The sequence below is a fragment of the Panthera pardus genome, unplaced genomic scaffold, assembly GCF_024362965.1.
Source record: "Panthera pardus isolate Hobbes unplaced genomic scaffold, ASM2436296v1 HiC_scaffold_8, whole genome shotgun sequence".
Taxonomy (NCBI): Eukaryota; Metazoa; Chordata; class Mammalia; order Carnivora; family Felidae; genus Panthera; species Panthera pardus.
Window position 1 is genome coordinate 94,063,544 of NW_026527013.1, and position 26,386 is coordinate 94,089,929.

General features: G+C 36.4%; 1 protein-coding gene across 7 annotated transcripts in view; it reads left to right on the forward strand.

The window, feature by feature from the left end:
- CDK14 (cyclin dependent kinase 14) overlaps nt 1-26,386 on the forward strand; it is a 621,048-nt gene that overhangs the window by 151,006 nt on the left and 443,656 nt on the right. For all 7 annotated transcript variants that reach the window (XR_008420630.1, XM_019443275.2, XM_053898331.1 and 4 more), the window contains 2 exons: nt 7,065-7,310; nt 20,937-21,031. Coding sequence is in view for 6 of the 7 variants with exons in the window: in XM_053898331.1 (XP_053754306.1) it covers nt 7,065-7,310; nt 20,937-21,031 (341 nt within the window). In the remaining variant the exon portion in view is untranslated. The remainder of the gene's footprint in view (nt 1-7,064; nt 7,311-20,936; nt 21,032-26,386) is intronic.

Consider the following 26,386-nt stretch of genomic DNA (forward strand, 5'->3'; position numbering starts at 1 on the left):
TAGAATAAATAATACTAAAATTTGTATGGAACCATATATGACCCGAAATAACCAAAACCATTTTGAGAAAGGAGAACAAAGCTGGAGGTTTCACACTCCTAGATTTCAAGCTATACTACAAAGCTATAGTAATTAAAACAGTACAGGACTGGCACAAAACCAGATATATAGATCAATAAAATGTAATAGCCCAGAAATAAATGCCCATTTATATGGTCAGTTAATCTATGACAATGGAGGCAGGAATATACAATGGGAAAAAGTCTGTTTAATAAGTGGGGCTGGGAACACTTGACAGCCACATGCGAAAAAGGAATCTTGAACAATAATATAGTGGGAATATGGCTTGGTGTGGGAGGAATTCTATGATTTGGTGTGCCCTATGTGGAGGGCACTAACAAAGTATATGTAAGGACAGTGAAAGCTGATGGTTACAGAATGTCCAAGGGTCTTCTGTGCCTGGAACATCCTATGGCCTTCATACTTAGACAAGTGCCTATGTTCTTAAAAAATGTATAGCTGATAAATGCAATTTTGAAAACCAATTTGTCTCAGTACAGTTGAGCATGGATTACTGACTTAATTAAATTCCCTTAATTTCAAACACTAATTTACTGTGACTGATTATTTTAACATAATTCAGATACCTTAAAGAAAACAAGCACAAATATGATTATTGCAAATTATATTACTCTACTTCTACTCATCCTATTTAAAACACCAACATTGTGGGTTTAATTAATTTTATTATTTCTGTGTGTCTTTTTATACCTTCTCTATACCTTCTATAGGGTTATAGATCCACTTATTTAAATTATTTCCAAGGGGTTTCAGTACTATTTTTTGACTCTTCTTGGGGTGGTGTAATCTTTACAGATCCACAAATAAAACAGAGCCTTCTTAGATAGCAGAGGTTATAGGATCTGAGTAACAACATTGGGGTCTTGGTTGCTTTTTCCAGAGTGATTCAGATCTGAGTCACTGGTTAGCAGTCAGTTGAGTCTTCTTTTGAAGGGTTAAATTTCACTTAGTTATTACAATTTAACTCATTTCCAAAAAATGCCTCCCACTTCAGTTTCACATAAGTTTTCTTTGTAGTCTGGTGTCTCTCCACTAGACATATTCTTTGTAAAACATTGCTTAGGCAACATCACATACTCTTTGGTCTGTTATTAGAGCATGCTGTGTTGCTGCTCTTTCTACACTTGTGCTGCCTAGGGCTCCACAGACCCTGGCCAATCATTCCTGTTTTTGGGGTACAGTTCCTACTTTTTCTAGCACCAGTTGCCTTACTCCTTAATGCAGTTCCATGTATTAAAACCAACCATATCCTATTATATTCATGCTTCTTTTATTTTATAACTGCCCTTTGCCCTTTATATTAACTTCCCTCTTTTGAAATCATATTGAACTCATGGTCTTCCAATAACTCAGCTTGTTCCACTTAACCATAATTTTATTTTTCTGGTGCTGGGCAAATACATAACCACCATTTGGCTATTAGGAATCCCTATAGGCAGACTCCTTTGTCCCTTCTAGCATTGCCCATGACATTTCTAAAAGGATCCTAGTTTTCTGGTAACAGCTGGATATTTCACAGCTGTTTTGTGTTTCCTACCCTGTGAACTAGAGTCAGGTTACTTTCAAGGATTCCTCTTTTTTCATAGTGAAGAATTGGAACATAGACCAAAATCTGGACACCAGGGGGGGGGTACACATGAAAGTTAGTAAGGCTTCAAAGAGCTACTGTTTGGTCGTTGGAAAACTCTGCCTTTTTGAGGTTATGGAACAGTTCCCATTGATTTTTCCCAATTTGACCTATCATGCTTCTGTCCTTGATTTTTGTTATAGTGTCAGATTATGTGTATCATCAAGACTTTCTACTGCCCTGACCATAAGCATTTTGTTGAGGGAACAAAGTGATTCTATTTGGTAGGGGGAATGTTTATTTAGATTGCTGAGAGGCTGTAGAAGGAATCAGATGAAGACTTGCGCAGTAGCACCTGTGTATAATCTGACTTCTAGAATGTTCTTTCATTGCTAGTACTCTTCTCTTCACATAACCTGGGGTTCTTCAATAATTTTATTCAATGAGCTGCCAGAAATTGCAGCTTTCTAGGGGAAATGAGTACTATTCTTAGTTCATCTTGCCTGCACCTTTCTCTAGACCTAACCCTTTCCTCTTTTGGGGGTCTGCAGGGTGAGTCGCCTGACAAGCTCATGAGGTCAACAAGGCTGGTTCCCTATATCTTTATGAAGGATCTGGATCCTACTTTCTTTTCTGCTTGTGGTTAACAGAGGTAGCTAGATCACGTTTAAGTTGTTTGTCCCAAATGTTGGAAACTTGAAACTTTTCCAGAGCGGTCACTCTGCCCTATGTGGAAAATTCAAGTATAGATTACTTTCCTGGATGAAGATACATGTACAAAGCAGGTGCTGATAATGATGTTATTCACATAAACCCCAGGCAAAATGGAGACCAAGATTAATTGTGTATAAACTTAATTATGTAGAGAACTTGTTTGTGGATGTTATAATGCTGATGGAGTTACATCCTGCAGAAAACTCGTGATATATGGTCATTTACTGATAGTAGTCATAAGAATCATCACTTATTTTCTCCTGAATCTGATACAGTATATCAAATTCAGGAAATGGTATCTGCGACATGTTCCTAAGAACATTCTGCTCAAATATCAAAGTACTTTAAACAATTTCAGTAAAGTAAGCATATTAGTTTTCTATTGCTGTGTAACATATCACCACAAACTTACTACCTTCTTAGCTCAGTTTCTGTAGTCCAGGAGCAACACGGCTGGTTTTTCTGCCCTTGGGCTCACTCAAAATCAAGATGTTGGGCATGGTTGTAGTTCTTACCTGGGGCTCACGATCCTCTCAATCACTGTTGTTGGCAGAAATAATTTTCTTGTGGTTATAACAGGAGCACAGTCCCCATTTTCCTGCTAGTTGTTAGCCAGCGAGCACTCTCAGCTCTTAGAGGCTGCTCACAGTGCTGTGCCGTGTGGTCTCCGTTTCAGTTCACGGCATGAAATGTTTGCTTTCTTCCAGGATGCCCACGTCACATCTCTCTTTTTCTTCGGCGACTAGCTGGAGAAAACTCTCTGCTTTACAAACATTTTTTTTTAATGTTTTTATTTATTTTTGAGACAGAGAGAGGCAGAGCATGAGCAGGGGAGGGGCAGAGAGAGAGGGAGACACAGAATCAGAAGCAGGCTCCAGGCTCTGAGCTGTCAGCCCAGAGCCCGACGCGGGGCTTGAACTCACAGACTGTGAGATCATGACCTGAGCCGAAGCCGGACGCTCAACCGACTGAGCCACCCAGGCGCCCCGAAAACTCTCTGGTTTTAAAGAGCTTGCCTCACTAGGTCAGGCCCACTCAGGATAATCTCTCATTTGCCATATCACACAATATAATCATGGGAGTGATCTCATCATATTCACACTCAAAAGGGAGGGGATTATTCAAAGGTGAGAGACATTGCATTTAGGGTATAGTCATGAGCATAGCTGCCTTCCAAAGGTGAGGGACATTAAGTGTCATTTTAAAATTCTGTCACAATGAGCTTGTAGTTAAAAAAATCTTTTGTTAATACATTTTATGCATATACATGTATGTTTATTATTTTTCCTGTCAGGACTGCTGTCTTTCTGACAATAGCTTTTAAATAATAAATGTTTCAGAGATTCGGTACTTTTAGCAACAGAGCCAGACTATTTCTTTGACTCAACTTTCTTAGATCTGATGATAATTAGACAGAACCTTATTGAGCTTTCTTGTGGGCCAGGCACCAGGTGAGGCACTGTAGGAAAAGGGTGCAGTAATGTAGACAACATTCTTGCCTGCATGGAACTGGATAAGAAGATAGTGAGCCTCAAGTGTGTTCTGCTGATGGGATACCTGGAAAATATGGTACTCTGCAAACCGCGATGGGATACTGAAATATTTAAAATTATCATATGAACTACAAACTAACTAGCAAGAAATTATATTATGAATGTAGTAAATAAAATCACAACCATAGGCATGTTTCCACATAAGTATACTATTTCCAAGTAGTTTATTTTATGTTAATGATAGTTTCTACTTGTATTTTGTTGTTTGTTAGTAGATGACAAAAATGATAAATGTGAAGTGCTTAAGAATGTGGGAAATATTTCAGTTCAGAAAATTTTGTTGAAATAACTTTTTCCTTGGGGCACGTGGGTGGCTCAGTGATTGTGACTCAGAAAGTGATCTCTGGGTTATTGAGATCAAGTCCCATGTCAGGCTCAGGCTCTGACAGCATGGAGACTGCTTGGGATTCTCTCTCCCTTTTTCTCTGCCCCTTTCCCACTTGCCTCTCTCTCTCTCTCTCTCTCTTTCTTTCAAGATAAATAAATAAACTTAAAAAAGGAATACTTTTTTCATCTTAAAAATTAGGAAAAGGCTGCCACTCTTTTGTTTTAATGGTAGAATACTTTAGAGAGGCTGGTTTTCCTAGGGGCATAGGTCACACTGATGTTTACAATTATCAAGTATGTTATAGTTATATCTATAAAATGAGAGGCTACCTGACTGAACATATAAATAAATGTAGGACCCTTGATATAAAATATGAGGAAGGAGATAAGACCTTACTTGCAGTAGATTCTCTAACAATTTCTCTTATTTAAATTGTATAGACTCAGAGAATTTATCGAGATTTCCAGTCGGAGTCCCTCTGTCTCCTAAACTTCACAAGTAATCTTGTGAGTCTTAGCTTTGTGAGAACTGGTAGCACAAAGAGCAGCAAATGACAGGTTTATATGAGTTTATGCAGTTTCATGAACTTGTTAAGAATTAAGTTTATTCTTTCAACTTTGATGGTGCCCTTAGAACTCTTCTTTCTTCTGCTGACATGATGAAGTGACATTTGTCATTTAGCCTTTGCTAATATTTGTTGCTGTGGCTGTGTTGGTCTCCATGTGTTACCAATTTTTACAGCATAAAGTTCCCCCCTATATCTAGAAAAAGGTTTTCACATATTTTCCTATATAGAGAAAAGCTAATATTCTATGTGATAAAATATATTTTACTAAGATAGTTCAAGGACCTTGAATAAAAAGTAGAATATTGGGTTAAATGGAATGCAGGGTGAGCTCTGTAGTCTCCTTTTGCAAAAGTAGGAGATGTTTCTGTGGCACTCTGCTTCCTGGTGCTATCTTCAAGGATAGAGTTGGAGTTCAAATATAGTCACCATTTTCCTGTTATCCGTGTATCAATTCAGTCCACATGTACATCTTTTTATATTATCATTTTATATACATTCCTTACCTCATTTGCTTTATATATGCATATGTAAATCTCCTTTTAAGTTAAGTAAGAAACTGGTAATATTTTATGGATGAAACAGAGATTAGCTTCTTCCTGAAAGTGTCACAGTCAGTTGAAAGACCCATGAATTGGTTTCTTTTCCTTTTTTCTTTACTCCTCTCAGCCATGTTTTATAAGTTCTGTATATAGATCCTGCACACATTTTGTCAGAATTATCACTAAATCTGTCTTAAGTCTTTCTAAGACATCTTCAACAGTTTTATGATGATATCCTTCTCATTTGACTTAATTAAAATTCAACCTGTGCTTTGCCGTTGAGATATACTTGTAGGATAGAGCTGATGCTTAAGATTTAATTAAACTTTTTTTTGTTTGTTTAAAAAATTTTAAGAAAGGGCATAATTTAGTTAAACATACCTTCCTACTTTAGCAGTTTTCAAAAATTACATTGCCAGATATGTTTATTATGCAATTCAAACAGTACAGGGTCTATAAATAATTAGTAATCTTACCCTTTATCAATTTAGTTCCATATGTCTAGAGGTATCTTATGTTAACAGTTTTGGTGTTTTCTTCTGTACCCTTTACTGTGCTCATACATACATATACATATATTTGTATCTAGATCTGTACTTGTGTGTCTTCATATATATCTCTATCTGTATCTATCTGTATCTATTCACACACTAGACACATGTGCTCCTCATATGGAATCATCCTATATATAACACTCAAATACTTTGAATTTTTCTTTTTAATTGTCCAGGGTTTTCTTAAATGTCTTCTGTTTTCTTGATTTTTAAAATAAAGACATGGAGACTTTTCACAGCAAGAAAAAAAAAACCTTTAAAAGTAGTTTCAGAGTTGCCTTTTCTCTAGAGAGAACAAGAGAGTTTACCTAGCTTCACAAACAAGCCAGAAGCCATAAAGTTATTTAATAAGAACAACAAAGTCTTCAGAGTATAGGAAGAATAAAAGGTTTAGAACATAAAGTGGAAAACAATGGGGCAAAAGTTAGAGAAACTAAAATAAATTGAGAGAGTAGGGCAGGCAGGGTAGGAAGAGAGTGAGGGAAGTTGGGAAGCAAGTAGGGGTCTTATGGATTTTGAAATGAAAGTTATTCCGTGTTTCTCTTTTACAGTATTATTTCTTTGCATCCATTAGTTTTGATATTAGAAAAAAAACACTGTTTTCAATTTTTCAACATCTCTAACCATTAGTTCTTTTATATGCTCAAGTTTTAGATTCCAGTTTGGAGATGAATTTAGGATGGGGACAGATGTACTTTTGAAAAACATGATGACCTTTTTCTCTAGCTGTGTTAGCTGCTTCTATGATGACCCATCAGTTAAAATGCCCATCTAATTTCGCTCAACTGATTTTTTAAAAAACAATTATTATTATTAAGGCAAGTTGTCCAACTTCCTAATGATTCAGAGTAATCCCACTTGCAGGCAGATGGTAAAACATGTGATGGGGTTCAAGAACCTTCTTAGGTCACTAGTAGTCTGAACCTTAAGCTTCTCATTTTATGGATAGCGTTTTTAGTGTCTGCCCTAAATGAATATAAGCATAATGATTATGAAGAATTTTTCATATTGGGATTTAAGCTGGTATAGTTTTTAGAATGTGGCCTTTCTGGGTATTTCCTGAAATGGAAATTGGCATGCTTTCTAGAATAATAAATTGCGTGTTCAGTGATATTAAAATTTCAGTGGAGAGTTCTGAATTTGTTTTTCTTCTTTCCTAGATATGTGTCACAAAGATGTCTACACGGAACTGCCAGGGAATGGACTCAGTGATCAAACCCCTGGACACAATTCCTGAGGATAAAAAAGTCAGGGTTCAGAGGACACAGAGCACCTTTGACCCATTTGAGAAACCAGCTAATCAAGTAAAGAGGGTGCATTCCGAGAACAATGCTTGCATTAACTTCAAGTCCTCCTCCACTGGCAAAGAGTCACCAAAAGTTAGGCGGCACTCCAGCCCCAGCTCGGTAAGTACAGTCTTCTTTATCAGCAGGGAAACCGCAGTATCCGTCTTAGAGTTGTACCTTGCTGTGCTGGAAGAGGGCAAGAGGCTTTATCAGTGCATGATTATGCATTCTCTCACAGGGTGGTTTAATGTTTTGGGGGAGAGAGAGAGCACGCAATCTATATACAGACTCTTTATTCATAAGGACCCAGCAGGCAAATGACAGATGATTCAACTTATTTTTGGAAAATTCTTTTTTTTTTTCCTAGTTGTTTCCAGGTAGAGGAATTTGTAATTAAAGATCCTTTGCTATTTCAAACCCTTGCAAAGGATATTGAACTTCCCTGTTTTTGTGGGCAGTAAAGATAGATTTAAGTTTGGCAAATTCACAAATGACAAAGAATGTCACTTCAGAATTCGTGTTAAATTTTGTTCACTTGTCTTATACGAGTTTGTTTTCAGTGCAAATATTTTAAAATTTAAGAGGTAGATGTTGAAATTGATCTTTTAAAAAAAATGTTTATTTTGAGAGACACAAAGAGAGAGGGCACTAGCAGAGGGAAGGGGAGAGAGAGAGGGAGAGAGAATCCCAAGCAGGCTTCACTCTGTCAGCACAGAGCCCGATGTGGGGCTCTGTCTTACAAACTGTGAGATCACAACCTGAGCCTAAATCAGGAGTCGGGCATTTAACCAACTGAGCCCCCCAACACCCCAAAATTGATCTTCTTAAAGAGAAATCCTATTCATCATATTGAAATTTTCTAAACTCACACTGTATTAAGGCAAGTCCTGCCTTTAGACTTAAGGAGGTATAATGTTTTGAGGTGAATGCTGCTTTTTGACTGTAAAATATTTACTGAAACTTATATTCCCAAAACTGGCCTGTGTTTAACCTTCTAAAAAACCTTATGATCTTTTAAAATTAAGTAGTTTTCAGGTGTGCATGGGTGGCTTAGTTGACTAAGCGTCCTATTCTTGGTTTCGTCTCAGGTTATGATCTCAGTTTGTGAGTTCGAGACCCATGTCAGGCTCTGTGCTGGCAGTGCAGAGCCCACTTGGGATTCTCTCTTTTCCTCTCTCTCTGTCCCTCCTCCACTTGTGCTCCCTCCCTCCCTCCCTCTCTAAATAAATATCAAAAAATTTTAAAAATTAATTTTCAAATTTAACTTACAGTTAAGAACCTTTGAGTGATGTTCTAACAGTTTAAAAGCTAAGAGGAGAATGCTAAGAGAATTTTGATTCTATCATCTTGCTAAGAACCATGCCATTTCACAAATATTAAATATTAAATTTGATGAGGGTAAAACAGAGCCAGAAATGTCAACTGCTAGGAAAGTATTGACACTTGTGTGACACTGCACAAATCTTGTCACATTTTGTGTTAATGAAGCTGAAATAAATACTATCAATGCAGCATTTGTTAGGATCATTGATTATCTGTTTGTTTGTTTTTTTTCCTCAAACTGGCCTGTGAGTGCAAGGTAACATCTATCTAGGTCATAGATATATCCCTAACTCCTGGGAGAACTTTTAGTGGCATTTAGAAGGAATGAAAGAAGTTGTTGAAAATGATTAAGCCTATGTTATGGAAAGAGAATTATATGTGTTTTACTCTATAGTTATCTTCATGCTATTACATGTCAGGGCACCTGGGTGGCTCAGTCAGTTAAACATCCGCCTCTTGATTTCAGCTCTGGTTGTGATCTCACGATTTGTGAGATTGAGTCCTGTGTCAGGCTCCGCACTCTCAACACGGAGCCTGCTTGAGATTCTCTCTCTCCCCCTCTCTCTCTGTTCTTCTGTGTTCTCTTTCAAAATATATAAATAAGCATTAAAAAGTATTATTATATGTCAGCCTTTAAATGGTGTATAGAAACTGGCATTTTTAGATATTACAATGTGGCATATTTATACTAAAAAATTATTTCCTGTTTACCTGAAATTTAAATTTAACTAGTTGTCCTGTATTTTATCTGTAATACTAGTTATAATCTACTGGTAAGTTACTTCTTTTGTTGCTTAGATTCTTCCTACTTTAGTCATTGGGAACTCATTTAGGTTGGGTCCTGTGTCCTTTTGAGATGTCTTCATCCCTCTGTTTTTTGAATACTTCCTTACTTTCTGATCCTACAAGACACTTTTGACTTATATTGTATTTTCCCAGCCCCAGACCTAAAACTAGCCATTCTCCAAAGAATCTCAGTTCCTTTTGCTGGAAAGTGGTATTTAGAAACCAAGATGTGGGTGCTGGGTATGCTTGTTGCTACTAGGGGTCATGTGGTTTTAAAAGTCATTGTGTCTGTTGCACTATGAATGATAACAATGGGGTTTCAATATTTTTAATATTTAATAAGGAATTAATTTCAATTCTTATTAAGGAAAGTTGAGTCTTGCTTAATGCTTCTGGTATCTCTTTCTCTCTAAAGCTAAATTTTATCTTTATTAAAGTAATGCTTGAACATAGCTTAAAAGATCAAATAGAGGAGTCTGGGAGTATTGCAGTGGAATAGATTTTGAACTCCTCTTGTGATTGGAACAACGAGTAGAGTAAAACCAAAACCAGTGGATAATGACAACAAATACAGGTGAAAATGTAACTCATGAACCTCAAAATAGGAGTGAGGGGAACACATTAATAGTTTTCAGAACTGCGTGGTATCAGAAAGTGTGAGATTGGAAGCTCAGGGAAAGCTGTGTCAGAGAAAGCCCCCATTACCGTTATGATCAGGTACACACTGCAGCTTGTTGGGTCATTCTTAGGACAGTGATAGCAGCAACTGGGAGGGACTTGGATTGCTTCTGTGAGTAGATGAATGCAAGGAGACCATGGTGGTCTACTGATATTAGAGTGGTCTGCTGGCCTTTTTGTGACTTCTCTAGAAAGCCAAATTGAAGCACCTTTCCAGGACAGATCCCTGTACTGAATAGAAGTGTTGAAGTAGACTTCTGTGCAGGTCACGTTCAACAGGGACAGAGGAAATGGATGATCCAGAACGAAGTGTTGGGGCAAAACAGATGGGGGAAGAGTGTGTGCTAGATTTTCTTAATTTTTTTAACTTCATGAAAAAGATGAAAGAACTTTATTCTAGGAAGCTAGAAAAGGTATCTTGGCCACACCCCTATCTTAAACTACTGAATAGTTCATTTTGCTAAAACTAGCCAATAGAAAAATTATTGGTTAAATCCCATACAAAACTATGAAAAAAAAAAAAAAAGAAAAAAGAGCAGAGTAACATGTTTACAGATAATGAAAGCAACCTAGGAGGTGAAATTATCTTTATTTGCAGATTTTTGATGACATATCTGGAAAGTCCAAAGGAATCAATGGAAATACTCCAAGCAATTGGAAAAATTAGAGATATGATGTTATAAATTAACATACGAAACCCAAGAGAAATCTTTATAAAAACAAGAATCATTGTTGAAAACTGGTAAAAAAGCAAATGACTAAGCATTTATTTTCTGTGATTCCTATATAAAATTTACCTCAGATTTACCTAGTTTTGATGGGGGAGGGTGAATTTCTCTTTTAGAAATAATCCCACTAATAAATAAAGAAAGGATCGTGTCTTTAGGAATCATAATTTGGTAATCCCTGACAAGTTAATATATATAGGTAATGATTGTCAATACCTACTAACATCACCAAAAGAGAGACAGCTAAACATTATGATGTCCTAGTGGAAGTTAACACAAAACACCAACAAAATTAACCCTGAATCTGAACAAGCCTCTAGATTTGGGAGAGGATTTTCTCTGCTATGTCTTATCCCCAAATATATTTCCTCTACTTTTTGGCTTTTAATAAGTAGTATTTGCCATCTTATGATGCTATAAATGCTGTTCATAGCAAGACAACATGATATACTATGATTAAATTTCCTTCCTTGAATACCTTTTTTTTTAATGTTTATTTTTGAGAGAGTGCAAGTGGGGGATGGGCAAAAACGGGGGATAGAGAATCCAAAGTGGGCTCTGCGCTGACAGCAGTGAGTCTGATGTGAGTGAGGCTTGAATTCATGAACCCTGAGATCATGACCTGAGCCAAAGTAGGATGCTCAACCTACTGAGCACCCTAGGTGACCCTTGAATAACTTTTTTTTTAAGTTTATTTATTCTGAGTGAGAGTGAGAGAAAGCAAGAGGGGGAGAGGCAGAGTCCCAAGCAGGCTTCGTGCTGTTAGTGCAGAGCCTGACTCAGGGTTCAGTCTTACCATACATGTGATCATGACCTGAGCTGAAATTAAGAACGGGACGCTCATCCAACTGAGCCACCCAGCCACGCTGTTCCATGAATAACTTTTTAAAATTTATTTTTTCTTGACATATAGTTGTTCACACAATGTTACATTAGTTTTAGGTGTACAACAAAGTGATTCAACAACTCTATCCTTCTTTGGATAACTTTTAGATTTTCTTAGTCATAATTGCCTCCTATGAATTATTATAATTACAATCACAAATTGAGGTTCCAGACTATCTGGTAACATTATAAAACTTCTGAAACAAATCAGAATCAAGGAACCTGTCAGTTTTTCTTCCCCCTGAGATTGTCCTTGATGTTGTCATTCCTTCTAATCCAGTCTGGACTAGTTGATCTCCAAGCCTGCTGTCCTGAGGCTTCCCTTCACCATCTTCTTGAGAAGTTTCTTTTCCATCATTTTTGTGTTAAATACCTAAGCTCTGGGTTATATGTGTTGTTCTTGGTTTATGTCATTGCCATACACCTATGCTTTTATTCATACTTGGCAACTTGATTAATAATCTGTGTTTAGGATTCTAGCTTAGAAAATAAATTTTTTCATAGCCTTTTGAAGACATTGCTTTGTCCCTATATTGTTATTTAAAGCCATAGACTATTCTGATTCCTAATTCATTCTTTGTGATCTGCTTTTTTTCTTTATGGAAACTTCTAAGACTTTCCTTTCATCCCTGATGTGTACCTTTTTCTTGGGACTTAGGGGATCTTTTCAATTTTGAAATTAATTTCTTTCAATTTCAGAAAATATTGTTTTATTGTATATTCATTTTCTTTTTGATTTCCTCTGCTTTATGGATATTTAAAAAAATTTTAACACTTCAGTTAAATTTTTAATTGTTGCTGACATTTACTTCCAGAAGCTCTTTCTTATTCATATGTTCTTTTTAAAATCAACCTGTTCAGCAGCATCTGAGTGGCTTAGTTAAACATCCAACTTTGGCTCTGGTCATCTCACAGTTCATGGGTTCGAGCCCTGCATTGGGCTCTGTGCTGACAGCTCAGAGCCTGGAGCCTGCTTTGGATTCTGTGTCACCCCCTGTCTCTGCCCCTCCCCCTCTCATACTCTGTCTCTTTCTCTCTGAAAAATATACAAACATTAAAAAAATTTTTTTAATGAATCTGTTCTTTTTCAATGAATAATATGTTGCCTCATATGTTTTTGAAGATACTAAACATAGCTTAGAGAAATTTTGAGGAATTATTTTACTATACTTCCTGAATTATCTCCAGTTTCCTTTGAGTTCTTTGTTTCTGTTTGTTTGTTTTGGTCTCTGCCTTGCCTGTTAAGATTTTTAATTTTGGTGAGTCTAGATCATGCCTTTGGATAGAACTGTTGGCTGAGTTCATATTATGAGTAATGTACAAACAAGTTGATAGGAAGTTCTTTGTGCCATCAGTGCTTGTCAACAGGCAGGGCTCAGCATAGGCAATAGCAGTAAAGACCTAGTCATTTCATAGGAAGGCTATCACATGTCAGGATCAATCCATCTTTTTCCTTGGCTGAGTAAACTTACAGATCTATTTTTTAGGATACAAAAGCCTAACTGCTATTTTTCTGAGATGTTCAAGTGTCTCCCAGTGTCTCCCAGTTCTGCACAGGCTGTCTTGTGCTTTGTTTTCATTCAATATGGCTCTTCATCCTGATTTCCACTGTGCTTGGTGTCTGTCCCAGTTCTGAGCCTGTCTGGTTCACCCTTTTCAGAGAATAAGCCTCTGCAGGGATCAGGGAAGGGCAGACACCTGATCCAGAAAGTCAAGTTCCTGGGAAAGGACCTGTTTCTTAAACTCATTCCAACTAAGCACTTTGTTTTTGGCCCCTCGTTAAAGTTCAGCTTCTAATTCTTGAGTGTTTCTGGAATTCTGGAGGATGAACTGAGTTTGTTCTTAATTGGTTTACGCCTTTGGTCATCGTCCTAGTCAGTGACCTACCATCCATTTGCCTCCAGTCTCCTAATTTTTGTTTGTATCTATCTTGTCTGCAATCTTCTTCTTACTATTCTGTTTGCCCTTGTGAGTTATAACTTGACTGTCAATTTAGTACAGATTGGTGAGGGGGAGAGATTAATACCTGTGTTAAAACTACTATGTTTAACTAGAAATTTATACTGATTCTCTCCTATTGTTAACTTCGTTTAGATTCTCTTTCCTGAGTTTCTTACTGGGCTTACCCTTTCCTGTTCTACCCTGGGAAGTCTTTCTTATATATCAGGCCACTTACTTTGTGTGGAAACTGCTTTGCTTCTTTTCTTTATAGGGGTTTTTGCCTCCATTCAATATGCCTTGGAAAAAATGTCTTTGTTCTTTTCTCCTCAAGCTGGAAATGGTTTCTTTTCCTCTTTAGAATGATGCTGTAATATTCTGTTTTATTCGGAGTCCTTTTTACCTACAACCTTTTTGTTCTCTCCCCTATTGCGATGGAAGAGGGTATTTTATGATACTGTCTCTCTCTCTCTCTCTCTCTTTTAAATGGAAAGACTATTTTCCTTTGGATTCTTCATTGGGCAGAAAATGGAGGCAGTAACAATTTTTGTGTTTTGCCACTTTATATGCCATCTGATAGTGTATGGGTTTGATTGTTTCACACCCACTGGCATGGGTTTTAGGACAGATATTATTATAAAGATTTGTAAAGGCTGATAGGCATCAGAACACTCCCTTTACCCAAGAGCCAGCAGGTTTAATGCCATATCTTTATTTTATTGTTATTTTTTGATGTATTAGTTATCTTGAATAGGCCTCAAGGGCACAGTTGAGAACGAGGGAGAAAGTGAACAGAAGTGGCATGGTGCTGAGCCTGTATTTTAGTGAGGAAAACAGGATACCATTCCTGTCTCTTGGAAATACTGTGGTAGATATATTGTGTAATGCCACGTCTTCCCAACTGGGTATATATCTCTGCACTGACATTACTGGTCATTGTCTATGTTAGGAATCATGACTGACATCAAGAAGCCAAGAGGACCTTGATCACGGAGACCATCACATTCACCTGTACTTCCTGAATTTGTCTAGATAGTGGCACTTTAAAATTCAGGCAGGATCTAAAGAATGTGATTTTAATTGAATTGGTATCTTTCAAGAGGTAATTTGACAGATTTTATTTATTTCAGACATTAATCTTGAGTGCCCACTCTTCCTGGGTCTAGTCCCTGGGTAGCATTTAATACTGTCACTGACAAGACAAGCTTTCCTTCCCCTTTTCCTCCCACCTCCTCCAACCCAGCTGTGCTCCTCAATGGCTAGAGCTATTGGAAGTGCTATGGGACATTGCCTTTCTTGCTAGCCCAATTTAGAAGGGATTTCATTAAGCTGTGTTATCATAAGCTAAGCTTAAAGAGAACATATTTTCAGAAATTCATATTTAGATTAAGGTCCTCTTTATGTTCCACCAAGTCCTCCAAATTTGTCTCCTCCCATCTCCAGAAAAATCTATATCCCATGATAGTCAGGCCCAATCTGAAGAGAGGGGAAGAAGGTGCAAACATGAGAAACATGAGAGTCCTACTTTAGTTCTCAGGTGTTTATCCTTGGGGGGAGCGGGGGTGGGTCTTATCTTGGCATTGCCTTCTTCTTGTGGGGACTTGAACATTTCCAGATAGAACCAAGCCCCCTTGTCATGATGTAACCACCTGTGGTGCTTGGATCTATCTCTCTGTGTGGCATCTAGATCTATTTTGTAACCAAGTTATCCATCAAGTGTGGATTACTTTAGTGTGACTGTGTAATAGGGCTAGAAATACAGGATGATAGAGCCTCTTTCTGAAATCAAAGGCAGAAAAAAAATGAGCAAAGGCATATTTCACTTGAAATTCTCATTTAACAAGGCTACGTGGTTCTGATTGAATCCTTCCCACCTTACCCTCACATCCACTCTCAAAATTATAGTATAATACAGTAGTAGTGCAGTGATTGTTATTGTGGTTTGCCTGCAATTTAGGGCATCATCAGTAATGCTAAGCAAGGGGTTATTTATGAAGGTTAAAATCATTTTCAGTGAATTCAGTATGAAATTCCAGACATTGTTATAGCCGTGTCATGGTGTCATTAGAATGAACATTGAAGTATTCTCATGCGGTTTATAAAAATATAGTTAAAAAACACATCCCTGCTTCTAGGAATGGGGTTTCAGTAGATGATAAATTCAAGAAGAATTTAATGCCTCTTCCATGAGAGTTAGGTCTCCATGGGAAGATTCTTCCAGTGCAGTAGTGGTAAAGAAAATAGGTTCTTGATTCTAATTAACTTGGTTTGAATTCTAGCTCTGCCATTAGCTACAGGATGTTAGATGAATTATTTTACTTCTCCAGTCTTTAAATTGCTCATGTTCAAGTGAGGATACTAACAGAACCAACCTCAGGGTGGTGTTATAGGAATTAAAGTTAGATAATGTATTTGAAGTGATTAGCTCAAAGCCAGGCACATAGCAAACACTTGATATTAACTAGCTGTCACTGTAAATTACACAAACCATGAACTAGAGCTAACAAGGGCCATGAGCATGTCCTTCATGGCAGGGTGGCAGACACCATTCAGCTGGAATATTATCTTCATGTTTTCATTATCTGTGCCAATGTTCCCCTCCACTGGTCCAGACAATTGATGGTCTCTGTACCTTTATTCTGTTAAAAAAAATGTATTTATATTATTTCACTAAATTCCACATCTCTGTGAAGTTAGTATTGGTTGGTAATTGCTGATTAGCCCTCTGTATTTCCAATTCTCTAAAGTGCTATCTCAGGCCTGCACTCTAAGGATGTGATAAACAGAGAATAGTTGCCCCATAAAATTGTTTCTAATCCACTCATGCACCTGACAGCAAAGAGCCAAAGATAATATTTAGTACTAACTACATATTGGTTTGATCTAGCATCTTTACTTAAATATGATTTTAAAAAGTTGCAAGAAAAAAATAGACAAACCAAAGGCTTGAACTTTAATTATCAAATAAAATAAGACCGTTCCTTCAGAATTATTCTTAATTTCACTCATTTGATGGGAAGTATTTTATTATTGGCCTCTTTGATGACTTAGCAGTTGGATTCCTTATTTCTATGCATACTAATTAGAGATCAGAACGGTTCTGTTTACTTAAAATAGGGGATTGACTTTACAAGACTAAAGCTCAGACTATCTCATAGACATGGCCTATTCCATAGACCCGTTCTTTTGAAGATAGAAATGTTTAGAGAGACATTACATGTGAATGGAGCTATGAAGCTAGCATGATTGATCTTAGATTATAGTGTATTTCCACAATCTATCCATCAGTTTCACAGGGAAAATAACATTGATTGTCTTACCATCCAATGTGGCAAATATTAATTTTCTGCCATCACAGTATTAATAGGGTATACTTTCACCATGGCAGTTAATGCATCCAAATCCATTTAATTAAATAAATAGACCACTTTGTGCCATTTAGCATCTTCTTTTACTTGATTTTTCTTATGGACAAATGAGGGTGTTCATTTTTTTTTTTTTTGAAAGTGTATTCTCTTTGTTTTTCTAATTTCCTCAATTCACTTTCTTTAAGTAGTACATTTAGTGTGATCTGTATCCTAAAACAATTACACCAGCTCTAATATATAAGACAGTTTATGAAGAATCAAATATATCATTTTTAGAAAATTATTTGTGCCTTTTCAGGAAGAGAAAATACTGACTTCACATTCTTGTACCAGTTTTATGTGACTATGTCTTGTACTTGCTATAAGTACGCATTAGCAGTTTATCTCCTAATAGTAAAGAGGTAATTTTCTGCTGCTGCTTTTTTCTTTAACTTAGATTAGATTTATTCTTAAAGGAGCACAAAAGCAAACACAGACTTTTCATTCTAATTTTAAATAATTTAGAGTGGAACTGTGAACACAATATTTTCCCCATTGAAGATCATTTTATACTGAAGTTTAATATAGGTTTTAAAATTTCTATTTAAAACTTGGGCTCAGAAGGGTGATGGTAAAGTGTGACATTCGCAAGCTGTTTCCCGGTGATGAAAAATGCATGAGAACATAACCCACACAGGACTAGTCAGGCGATTTTGAATGTAATTTTCCATTAAGTTTTACTTGATTCAGCTCAACACATGTTTATACCTTACAAGTTTCTTGAAGAAAAGAATACGTGGTCCGTTGTCTTTATTAATCTTCTCCTATTATGTCTAATTCATATTACTTTCAACCTTTCTTCTTGTATGTTCATATATATGTACATTTTCTTGTACGTATTGATTTGGCTGTATTCCCTGGGCTTTAAAATGTCATGTCCTAAGTGCCACATATTTATTTATGAATTTTCAATTTGATTTTCTTTTTAACTCACATGCCTAAAATATATGTTTCCCTTTGTTCTTAATTGCTAATTTTATTGCATTGTGTTTAGAAAAAGTAACTTAAAATGTTCCTGCAGTTTTGACTATTGATATTTTCTTTGTGGCTTAATCTATGGTCATTTTTTTATGAATTAAAATGTGTGCTTGAAAGGAATATATATTAATATGTGTATTAGATTAAAGTGGTAATTCTAATATTCAAGCTTATAAATCCTTCATTTGTTTGCTTGCTTTGTTGATGTCTGAGTGATGTATGTTTGTTGCCAATTATCACTGTGAATTTGACAATTTCTCATTTTATTGCTATTAGCAGCTGTTTGATACATTCCAAAACTATGTTAATTGACTCATACTCCTTCATGATTATTAAATTTCTTTGTGGATTCTAATATACATTTTTATGGGGTATACAACTTTAATCTATTTGTTGTTTTATGAATTCTATCTTGTTTGTCTTCATTATTGCTTTAATGCACTATTTTGTAAAATTACTTTTTTTTTTTTTGCTGTATTTTCCCTTTACTCCTTTATGTTCAGGTTTACTTATTTTAATTCTGTCTCTTCTGGAGAGCATATTGCTAGACTTTCTTTGTTTTTTTGGTCTGAAAAGTTTGTATTAAGAGAAGAAATTTGTTCATTTATGTTTATTGTAATCAAGGTTATTGGTTGATGTGATTGATATGTTTAGACTTAACCTTATTTTATGAATTTTTACTTAACGTGTTTTGTTCTTGAGCATCCCCCTCCTCTAACTTTCCACTTTTTACTCTCCTCCTCCTCATTACATTGTGTTCTTCCATTCATTTGTCCCTAATTTGTTTGGGACTTGTAGGTCTTATTCATGTTATTTTTGTGATTATCTTTTAAGAGTTAAGAAACATACCAAAACATATGCATTTGGCATTACTCAGTATCTGCAGTCTGTCCAATTCAAGAAATCTCAACCTGCTGATGCTTCTTTTTTTCCCTAGTGTTCCTTGCCTTTCTGCACTTCCCCCATCATTCCAACTATGTCTTATATTGAGATAATACAGAATTTTATATCTAGATTTTTTTTCTGTAAGTGGTAAAATTGCAGCTTTTCCATCCCACTGAGAAGACTATTTTGAGTATATTGTTAGTGATTCAAAATCATTTTCACTGTTTATTTTGAAAATGTTGCTTAATTGTATTTTTGTAGTCATTATTGTGTGTTAAAATATCCTGGTTGGATAAATTTTCTATTTAGATGTCACCTCCCCCTAAACATTTCTGGGAGAATTCTGTTCAAACACTTTTCATATCACTTTTCATGTATGTTGGTTCTTTTATTCACTGCCCATTGAATATTTTAATTCATTCATTAAATAAATCTCTAATTGTTTCTTCTTAAAGGATATGATAGCTTCTGAAATCTCTTTGATGATACTGGTTATTTTTACTCAGAGTTATTCTTTGCAATGTCAACTATAATATCAGGGTTTTACTTTATCTGCCCATTGAATTTTATACCTTTTTTTTCCAAGGTGTTGGTTTTCCTGAAATGATTTGTGATTTTGGATTATATGCTCATTTTTGTGTTTGAGAATTGCTATCAGTTTGTTCTGTTTCCTGTAAATCATCTCTAGTGATTGTATGAGAGATACAGGGATTATAGCTTGGGGATGGGGGAGATTGCCATCCTTTCTCTGGGTAATGGCTTCTTCAGTACTCTCTCTGCCTTTCTAGCCCAAATACCCACACTCTCAGCTGTCTCCTCTGTGCAAATTTCTGAGATTCGATAATCCCCTTAAGGTGCTTTTAATTCCTTTTATAATTATCATTTTCTGATATGTTTTGATATTACCTTTTTATAGTGATATTAAAATAATTGATAACTTGCCCCGTGGAGGACAACACTCCCCATTTCTTGCTGTCTGGTGAAAGTTGAGGCAGGAGCTGGGGACAGTAAGAGTGAGATTACTCACTCAGCACTTTTATGGTCTTGATGGGATGTACCATGTCTTGAGGAAGAATTATTTTGCTGCAGCTAAACCTTAAAGACTGGTTTATAATACATAAGACAGTTCCTTTTGTGTTAATGAGTAATATCTGATTGATATGTCTTTGATTATCTGTTTGCATTATTGCTAAGAGATATTGGAGGAGCCTTTAAATGGCTGCATATTATACAGTCATGATTTGCAACAGGGGTCAGATAGTAAATAGTGTCAGTTTTGTTGGCTATATCATCTCTGTTGCAGCTGCGACTCTGTAATAGCTTGCAAGTCATAAGACTATGTGTATATGAACATGCATGAATGCACTCTAATAAACTTTGTGGACATTAAAATTTGATTTTCATATGTAGTCTTCTCATGCTATGAAATTTTATTCTTCTTTTGACCACCACCCCCCATTAAAAAGTAGAAACTTTTCTAAGTTTGTGAGATAAACAGGTGGTAGGTTGGATTAGCCAGCCCTAATTTAGAAGATTATATAATGACATGGAAAATACTCATAATATATCGAGTGGAAAAAACAGCAGATTACACTCAGTATGTATAGTGTAATCCTACTTTTATGTAATAAAGCAGTCTTTAGCACATAGTGCTGGAAGAAGAGGTATCAAAAAAAAAATATATATATCAAAAAATATATATATATATCTATATATCGATATATATATATTGATATAATTTGTTGTCAAGTTGGCTAATATACAGTGTATACAGTGTGCTCTTGGTTTTGGGGGCAGATTCCCGTGATTCATCACTTACATACAACACCCAGTGCTCATCCCAACAAGTGCCCTCCTGTGAAATCCTGCCATTTGCAGCAACGTGGAGAGATGTCAAAATATTAACAGTGGTTCTGTCTTGGTGGATAGCTTATTTAAACTTTCTACCCTATGTTCTGTTCACCTGCATCTTCTGAGTTTTGTATCCTGAATAGATGTTATGTTGTTTTTTAGAATAAGTATTCTTAGAAAAAAGTTATTTACAGAGTCAGAATCTGTACATTTTTAGCAAAATTGGCCTATTTATTGTTAATTAGTTTGATACAATCTGTTTTGTTTACCCTCTGCTCCATTTTTAGCCAACCAGCCCCAAATTTGGAAAAGCTGACTCATACGAAAAACTGGAAAAACTAGGGGAAGGATCTTATGCTACAGTTTACAAAGGAAAAAGCAAGTAAGTTCATTCGTTTTTGAATATTTCACATTTAAAATGTACCTGCTCTCTCAATACTAATTATTAATAGTTAATAATATTAAATAATTTATTTAATTAATTCTCATTTAAAATGACAATAGATTTTCCCCTCTCAGCTTTTGTTGTTGTTGTTTTAGGAAGTGTAAAAGTCAGCAGAATTGGTTTTCTCTGCTAGCAAACAGTTTGCAGACTTGTCCAATTTATCTTTTCTGTCCTACCCTCCCCCCCTGACATTGGAGCCGAAACCCTAGAATGAGAATTCATTTCCAGGTGAATGATACGATTAATTTCTCTTGGTGATTTAATGTTTGCTTATGAAGAAGAGTACTGATTTGACAAAGCTAAATGTATTAGCCATCCTTGTGTCTTTTTAGATTGAACTTTTACTTCATCTTTCAGAAGTCACTAAATTTAAAAGAAACACAAACTTTTTCTTTTTTCCTACCTGTGTACTTTGGCATCATGCTACATATAGTTTTCACTTTGGAGAAACAACCCTTCCCTCCTGTTCTTGTCTTCCACCCCCACCCTCATGCTATCCTGCGGTCAGGCACAAATTTGTATTCTTAAAGAGCTTACCCTCTATGTTTCTGATAGGCCTCCTCCCTCTCTCTTATTGATTAAGAGCACAGAGTTACTGTATTCAGTGGCATGTAGAAATATAATGCTATTTTTCAAACAACTGTAGGAGATTCAAGCCTTGTTTTACCTTAATAACCTTATTACCAAATAATGTTGAAAAATAATTTTCTGAACCATCCCTGTTTTTGTCCCTTTTAAGTTATTATGGAAGATAGGAAACTTTAACCTAATTAATTACACAGAATGAAGGATCATTCTAAACATATAATTAGAAATTTTGGCAATTTTGTTAATCTTTGGCTTTTCTGGAATGTAGTCTTATACCTTTGCTTATGGTTTTTAAGAGGATGAAGAAATACTTCTGACAAAGGAAGATATGTAAGTAAGGATGCAGGAATAATAGAAGTCAAAAATAGTAGTATTAACTTTGGGATTTTAGATATTTGCAAAAAAAGTCTTTTTAAAAAATTTGAATGAAAAATCAACATGATGGGGAATAAAAAACCAAACCAAGTCTAGAGGGCTGTCAATGACTTAACTAGGGTGCTTGAGCATTATTGAGTATTGTTGAGCAAATTTCAATAGAAGTTTTATGTCAAACTTTATATTCTTTCTTAAGGAAAAATATTGATTTCTCATTTATAAAAACTACTTACATTTAATGTTTATAATATAAGGATAACTACACTGGATTAAGCAATTATTCTGTGTAATGTATATCATTATATATCATATCCATTCTCTTACTTATTCCTCACGATGTCCTATAAGATAGTTCCTATTATTATCATCTCCATTTGACTAGGAATCCTGGTGCGTGACGGGTTTTAGCTACTTGTCCAAGTGTGTACAATTGGTTAGTGGCAAAGTTTTTTTTTTTGTCTCACGTCTCTCTGGTTTGAAGCCATTCTTTTCCTAACCATTACACAACACTGCTTCAACAGTATAAGGCCTGCCTTGGAAAGCCTTGGTCCTTGTTGAATATTCCAGATGGTTCTCACATATGCTCTGGCTTGTGGTAATCATGAATCAAATAGAAGCAAACATATTATTTCATTATAAGGAAACACACCAATTACTTTGAAGTGCCTTCCCAAAAAAGATATACTCAGCTGATATCCAAGTGTAAGTTAATAACTCTATTAAATGTTTAACTGTAAGATTGATGTCAAAATCTTGGAGATAGTTGAAAAATCCTTCATTTATTATGCTTGAATAAAAGAAAAGACTGCCTTTTAAGTATCTGCAATCTTTGAGAAGGACAGTTCTGGACAGTTAATACTCTTCACTCCAGCAGGCCTAAATATATCTCGTCAGCATTTCTCAAGCAGTTTCAAGGCTGCTGGTCACATGCAGCATTTAATTTCCTCCAGCTGGAGATGAAAGCCATTGACCACTCACCTGCTTTAAGAGATGACAGGCTGTCTGTGCTTGCTTGCTTGAAGGTGGTGGGGTTAGGCCAGAGCACAATAGTTAGGTGCCTCTAGTAAGGCTTGAGAGCTGAGTTTGTTTGATGTGTCCCCTGAACTGCTGTAATTTAAATAGCCAGCCAAGTGTTGTGACTCCTCACCATTCTCCCAGCAATGTCTGCACCCCTGCCTCTATCTTTAAACGTTATCTTTTGCATCTTCTCTGAGAGCAGCTATCATTGTCTTGCGGTAAAACTGCCTGGCATTTGTAGGGATCTCACTATTTTTTAGTCTGTGAGCATTTTACATATATGCCTTGATTTACACGTGTCAAGTTTGGATTTTGCCATGAACCTCATTGTATTAATTTGCTGGGGCTGCCCAAACAAAGTACCACATATAGGGTGGCTTAAACAACAAAAACTTGTATTTTAACAGTTCTGGAAGCTAAAAGTCTAAGACCAAAGTGTCGGCAGAGTTAGTGCCTTCTGAGGGTTGGTTCTGTAGGGGAGAATCTGTTCCCTGTTTCTCTCCTAGTCTCTGCAGTGTGCTGGCAATCTTTGGCACTTCTAGCTTGTGGGTGCATCACCTCAATCTCTGCCTTCATGTTCCCATGATGTTGTGTGTGTGTGTGTGTGTGTGTGTGTGTGTGTGTGTATCCAAATTTTCCCTTTTTGTAAGGACAGAGATCATATTGGATTAGGGCCCACCCTAATGACTTCATTGTAACTCGATTACCTCTGTAAAGACCCTATTTCCAAAGAACTTACATCACATTCTGAGGTATTAGAGACTAAAACTCCAATATACCTTTTTTGGAGGACATAATCAATCCATAACACTTGTGCATTTCAAACCTCACTAATTTGGCACTAAATTTATGACAGTATGTGTATTTTTTTTTTTTACTACTTATGGTATATATTATGTCATCTTTTATTTCATAGTTCTTCTTTAAATAATACAATCAAAAGATATTGTCCTCTCCACCCCCAAAAAGTTTGTGTACTTGTTGACTTAGATGGAGTTGCTGTTAGCTATGGTTTTGAAAATTTAGAAGGAATAGAGAGGCTTTTTATTACCTTGAATTGTTTTCAGCTTCTTATTCTTGTAGAGACATATAGATTGGGGAGAAATTGACTAAGATTTCTATACTGTGTAGCCCTGTTGATAATGAGCTTGGTTCTAAAGAATATGACTGGTACTGCAATCATGTCAACATACAACACTCACAACTAAGCTTTTTAATTTTTTTAATAAAAGCTTTGGACTTCCCACATTTTCTTTTTTTTTTTTTTTCAACGTTTATTTATTTTTGGGACAGAGAGAGACAGAGCATGAACGGGGGAGGGGCAGAGAGAGAGGGAGACACAGAATCGGAAACAGGCTCCAGGCTCTGAGCCATCAGCCCAGAGCCTGACGCGGGGCTCGAACTCACGGACCGCGAGATCGTGACCTGGCTGAAGTCGGACGCTTAACCGACTGCGCCACCCAGGCGCCCCATCCACATTTTCATATTTGAGTAGAGATTGTTTTTTTTAAACCAGTGTTCTTCCATTTGAAGATGCTTTCTCTCTCTCTCTCTCTCTCTCTCTCTCTCTCTCTCTGTGTGTGTGTGTGTGTGTGTTCATATTTGAGGAAGGGAGACATTTTATCATCACTCTGACTACTGATCTCTATCCTGGTTTGGTTTCCTGATTATGTTCTCTCTTTTAAATCCCTGTAACATTTAATATAAGATTAAAGAAATTATGCATTGTATAATATTTTGCATTTAAAATTGTCTTTAGAACCTCAAAATCATCTTTTTAGCTTTCAGGGACCTTTGAAGGGATTTTTTAAAATGTCTATTTATTTAATTTTGAGAGAGAGAGAGAGAGAGTGAGAGAGCGTGTGCACGTGAGCATGAGCAGGAGAGGGGCAGAGAAAGAGGGAGACGGAGAATCCCAAGCAGGCTCCAAGCCATCAATGTGGAGTGTGACTTGAGGCTCAAACTCATGAGTTGTGAGATCATGACCTGAGCCTTAACCAAGAGTCGGACACTCAACCGACTGAACCATTCAGGCTCCCTATCCCAGGGACTTGTATATATTAAGAGACTTGTTAACATTTTTTTGAGCTTATTCAACCAATGACAAGTGTTTATTATGTTGTTTTTATGCCCTTTTTATACTGTAGGTGAAGAAGAGATGAATCACATGTGGATTCTAACCTTAGGAGACTCCACAGTCTTGAAGGCAGATGGTCCACATACCTAACTCTATAGAAGTTAGAATGTAGTATATTTGATATGAGCTAGAATACAGTAACAAAAGGCCCAGGTAAAATGGCATGGGGTTTTCAAAAGGAAGAAAGAGAGGATGATGTTGACTAAAGCATTTAAAATATGTTCTCTCCAGGGGTGACTGATCAAACTCACAGTCTCATGTGCTTTTATTTTTTTTTTAGTTAAAAAAAATTATTTTAATTCCAGGTAGCATACAGGGTTATGTTCTTTTCAGGTATACAATATAGTAATTCACCACTCCCATACATCACCCAGTCCTCATCAAGACAAGTACTCTCCTTTCATCCCCATCACCTGCTTAGCCCATCCCCCCAGCCACCTCCCCTCTGGTAACCAACAGTTTGTTCTCTATAATTAAGAGTCTGTTTCTTGATTTTTCTCTCTCTCAATCTCGCTTACTTTTTTTCCTTTGCTCATTTGTTTGGTTTCTTAAATTCCACATATGAGTGAAATCATATGGTATTTGTCTTTCTTTGACTTGCTTTGCATAAAAAAGAATGAAATCTTGCCATTTGCAATGGCATGGATGGAACTGCAGAGGATAATGCTAAGCCTCATTGCTTTTAAATCAAGCCTCCCTCATCACTGCGTGTATTCATAGGAATCCTTGGGACAGTTGTCTTGGACTGTGGTCTCCAAGCAAATATAGTGAGACTTTCACCCTTTGTTGTCAGACTTTCCACTGAATTTGTTAAAGTAAAAGCAAACTGATTCATTTGGATTATTGTGCAAATTTTGATTAAGCAAAAAATATTATGTTTAAGTGTTGAACTGGGTTTTTTTTAAAGCTTATTTATTTTGAGAGAGAGAGAGGAAATCCCAAGCAGACTGTCTGCACAGAATCATATGCGGGCTTGATCCTGAGATCATGACCTGAGCCAAAATCAAGAGTCTGAGCCACCCAGGTGCCCCAAAGTGGAATTGGCTTTAAGCAATGTAATTGGTCAGGGTTGGTGGATCGTTTCTGTGTGAGTCCCCATAAATACCTGGCTGATGTAGATAAGAGCTGTGACCACAGCACCTCAGTCTTGAGATGTGGTGGGGACCACACGCTCC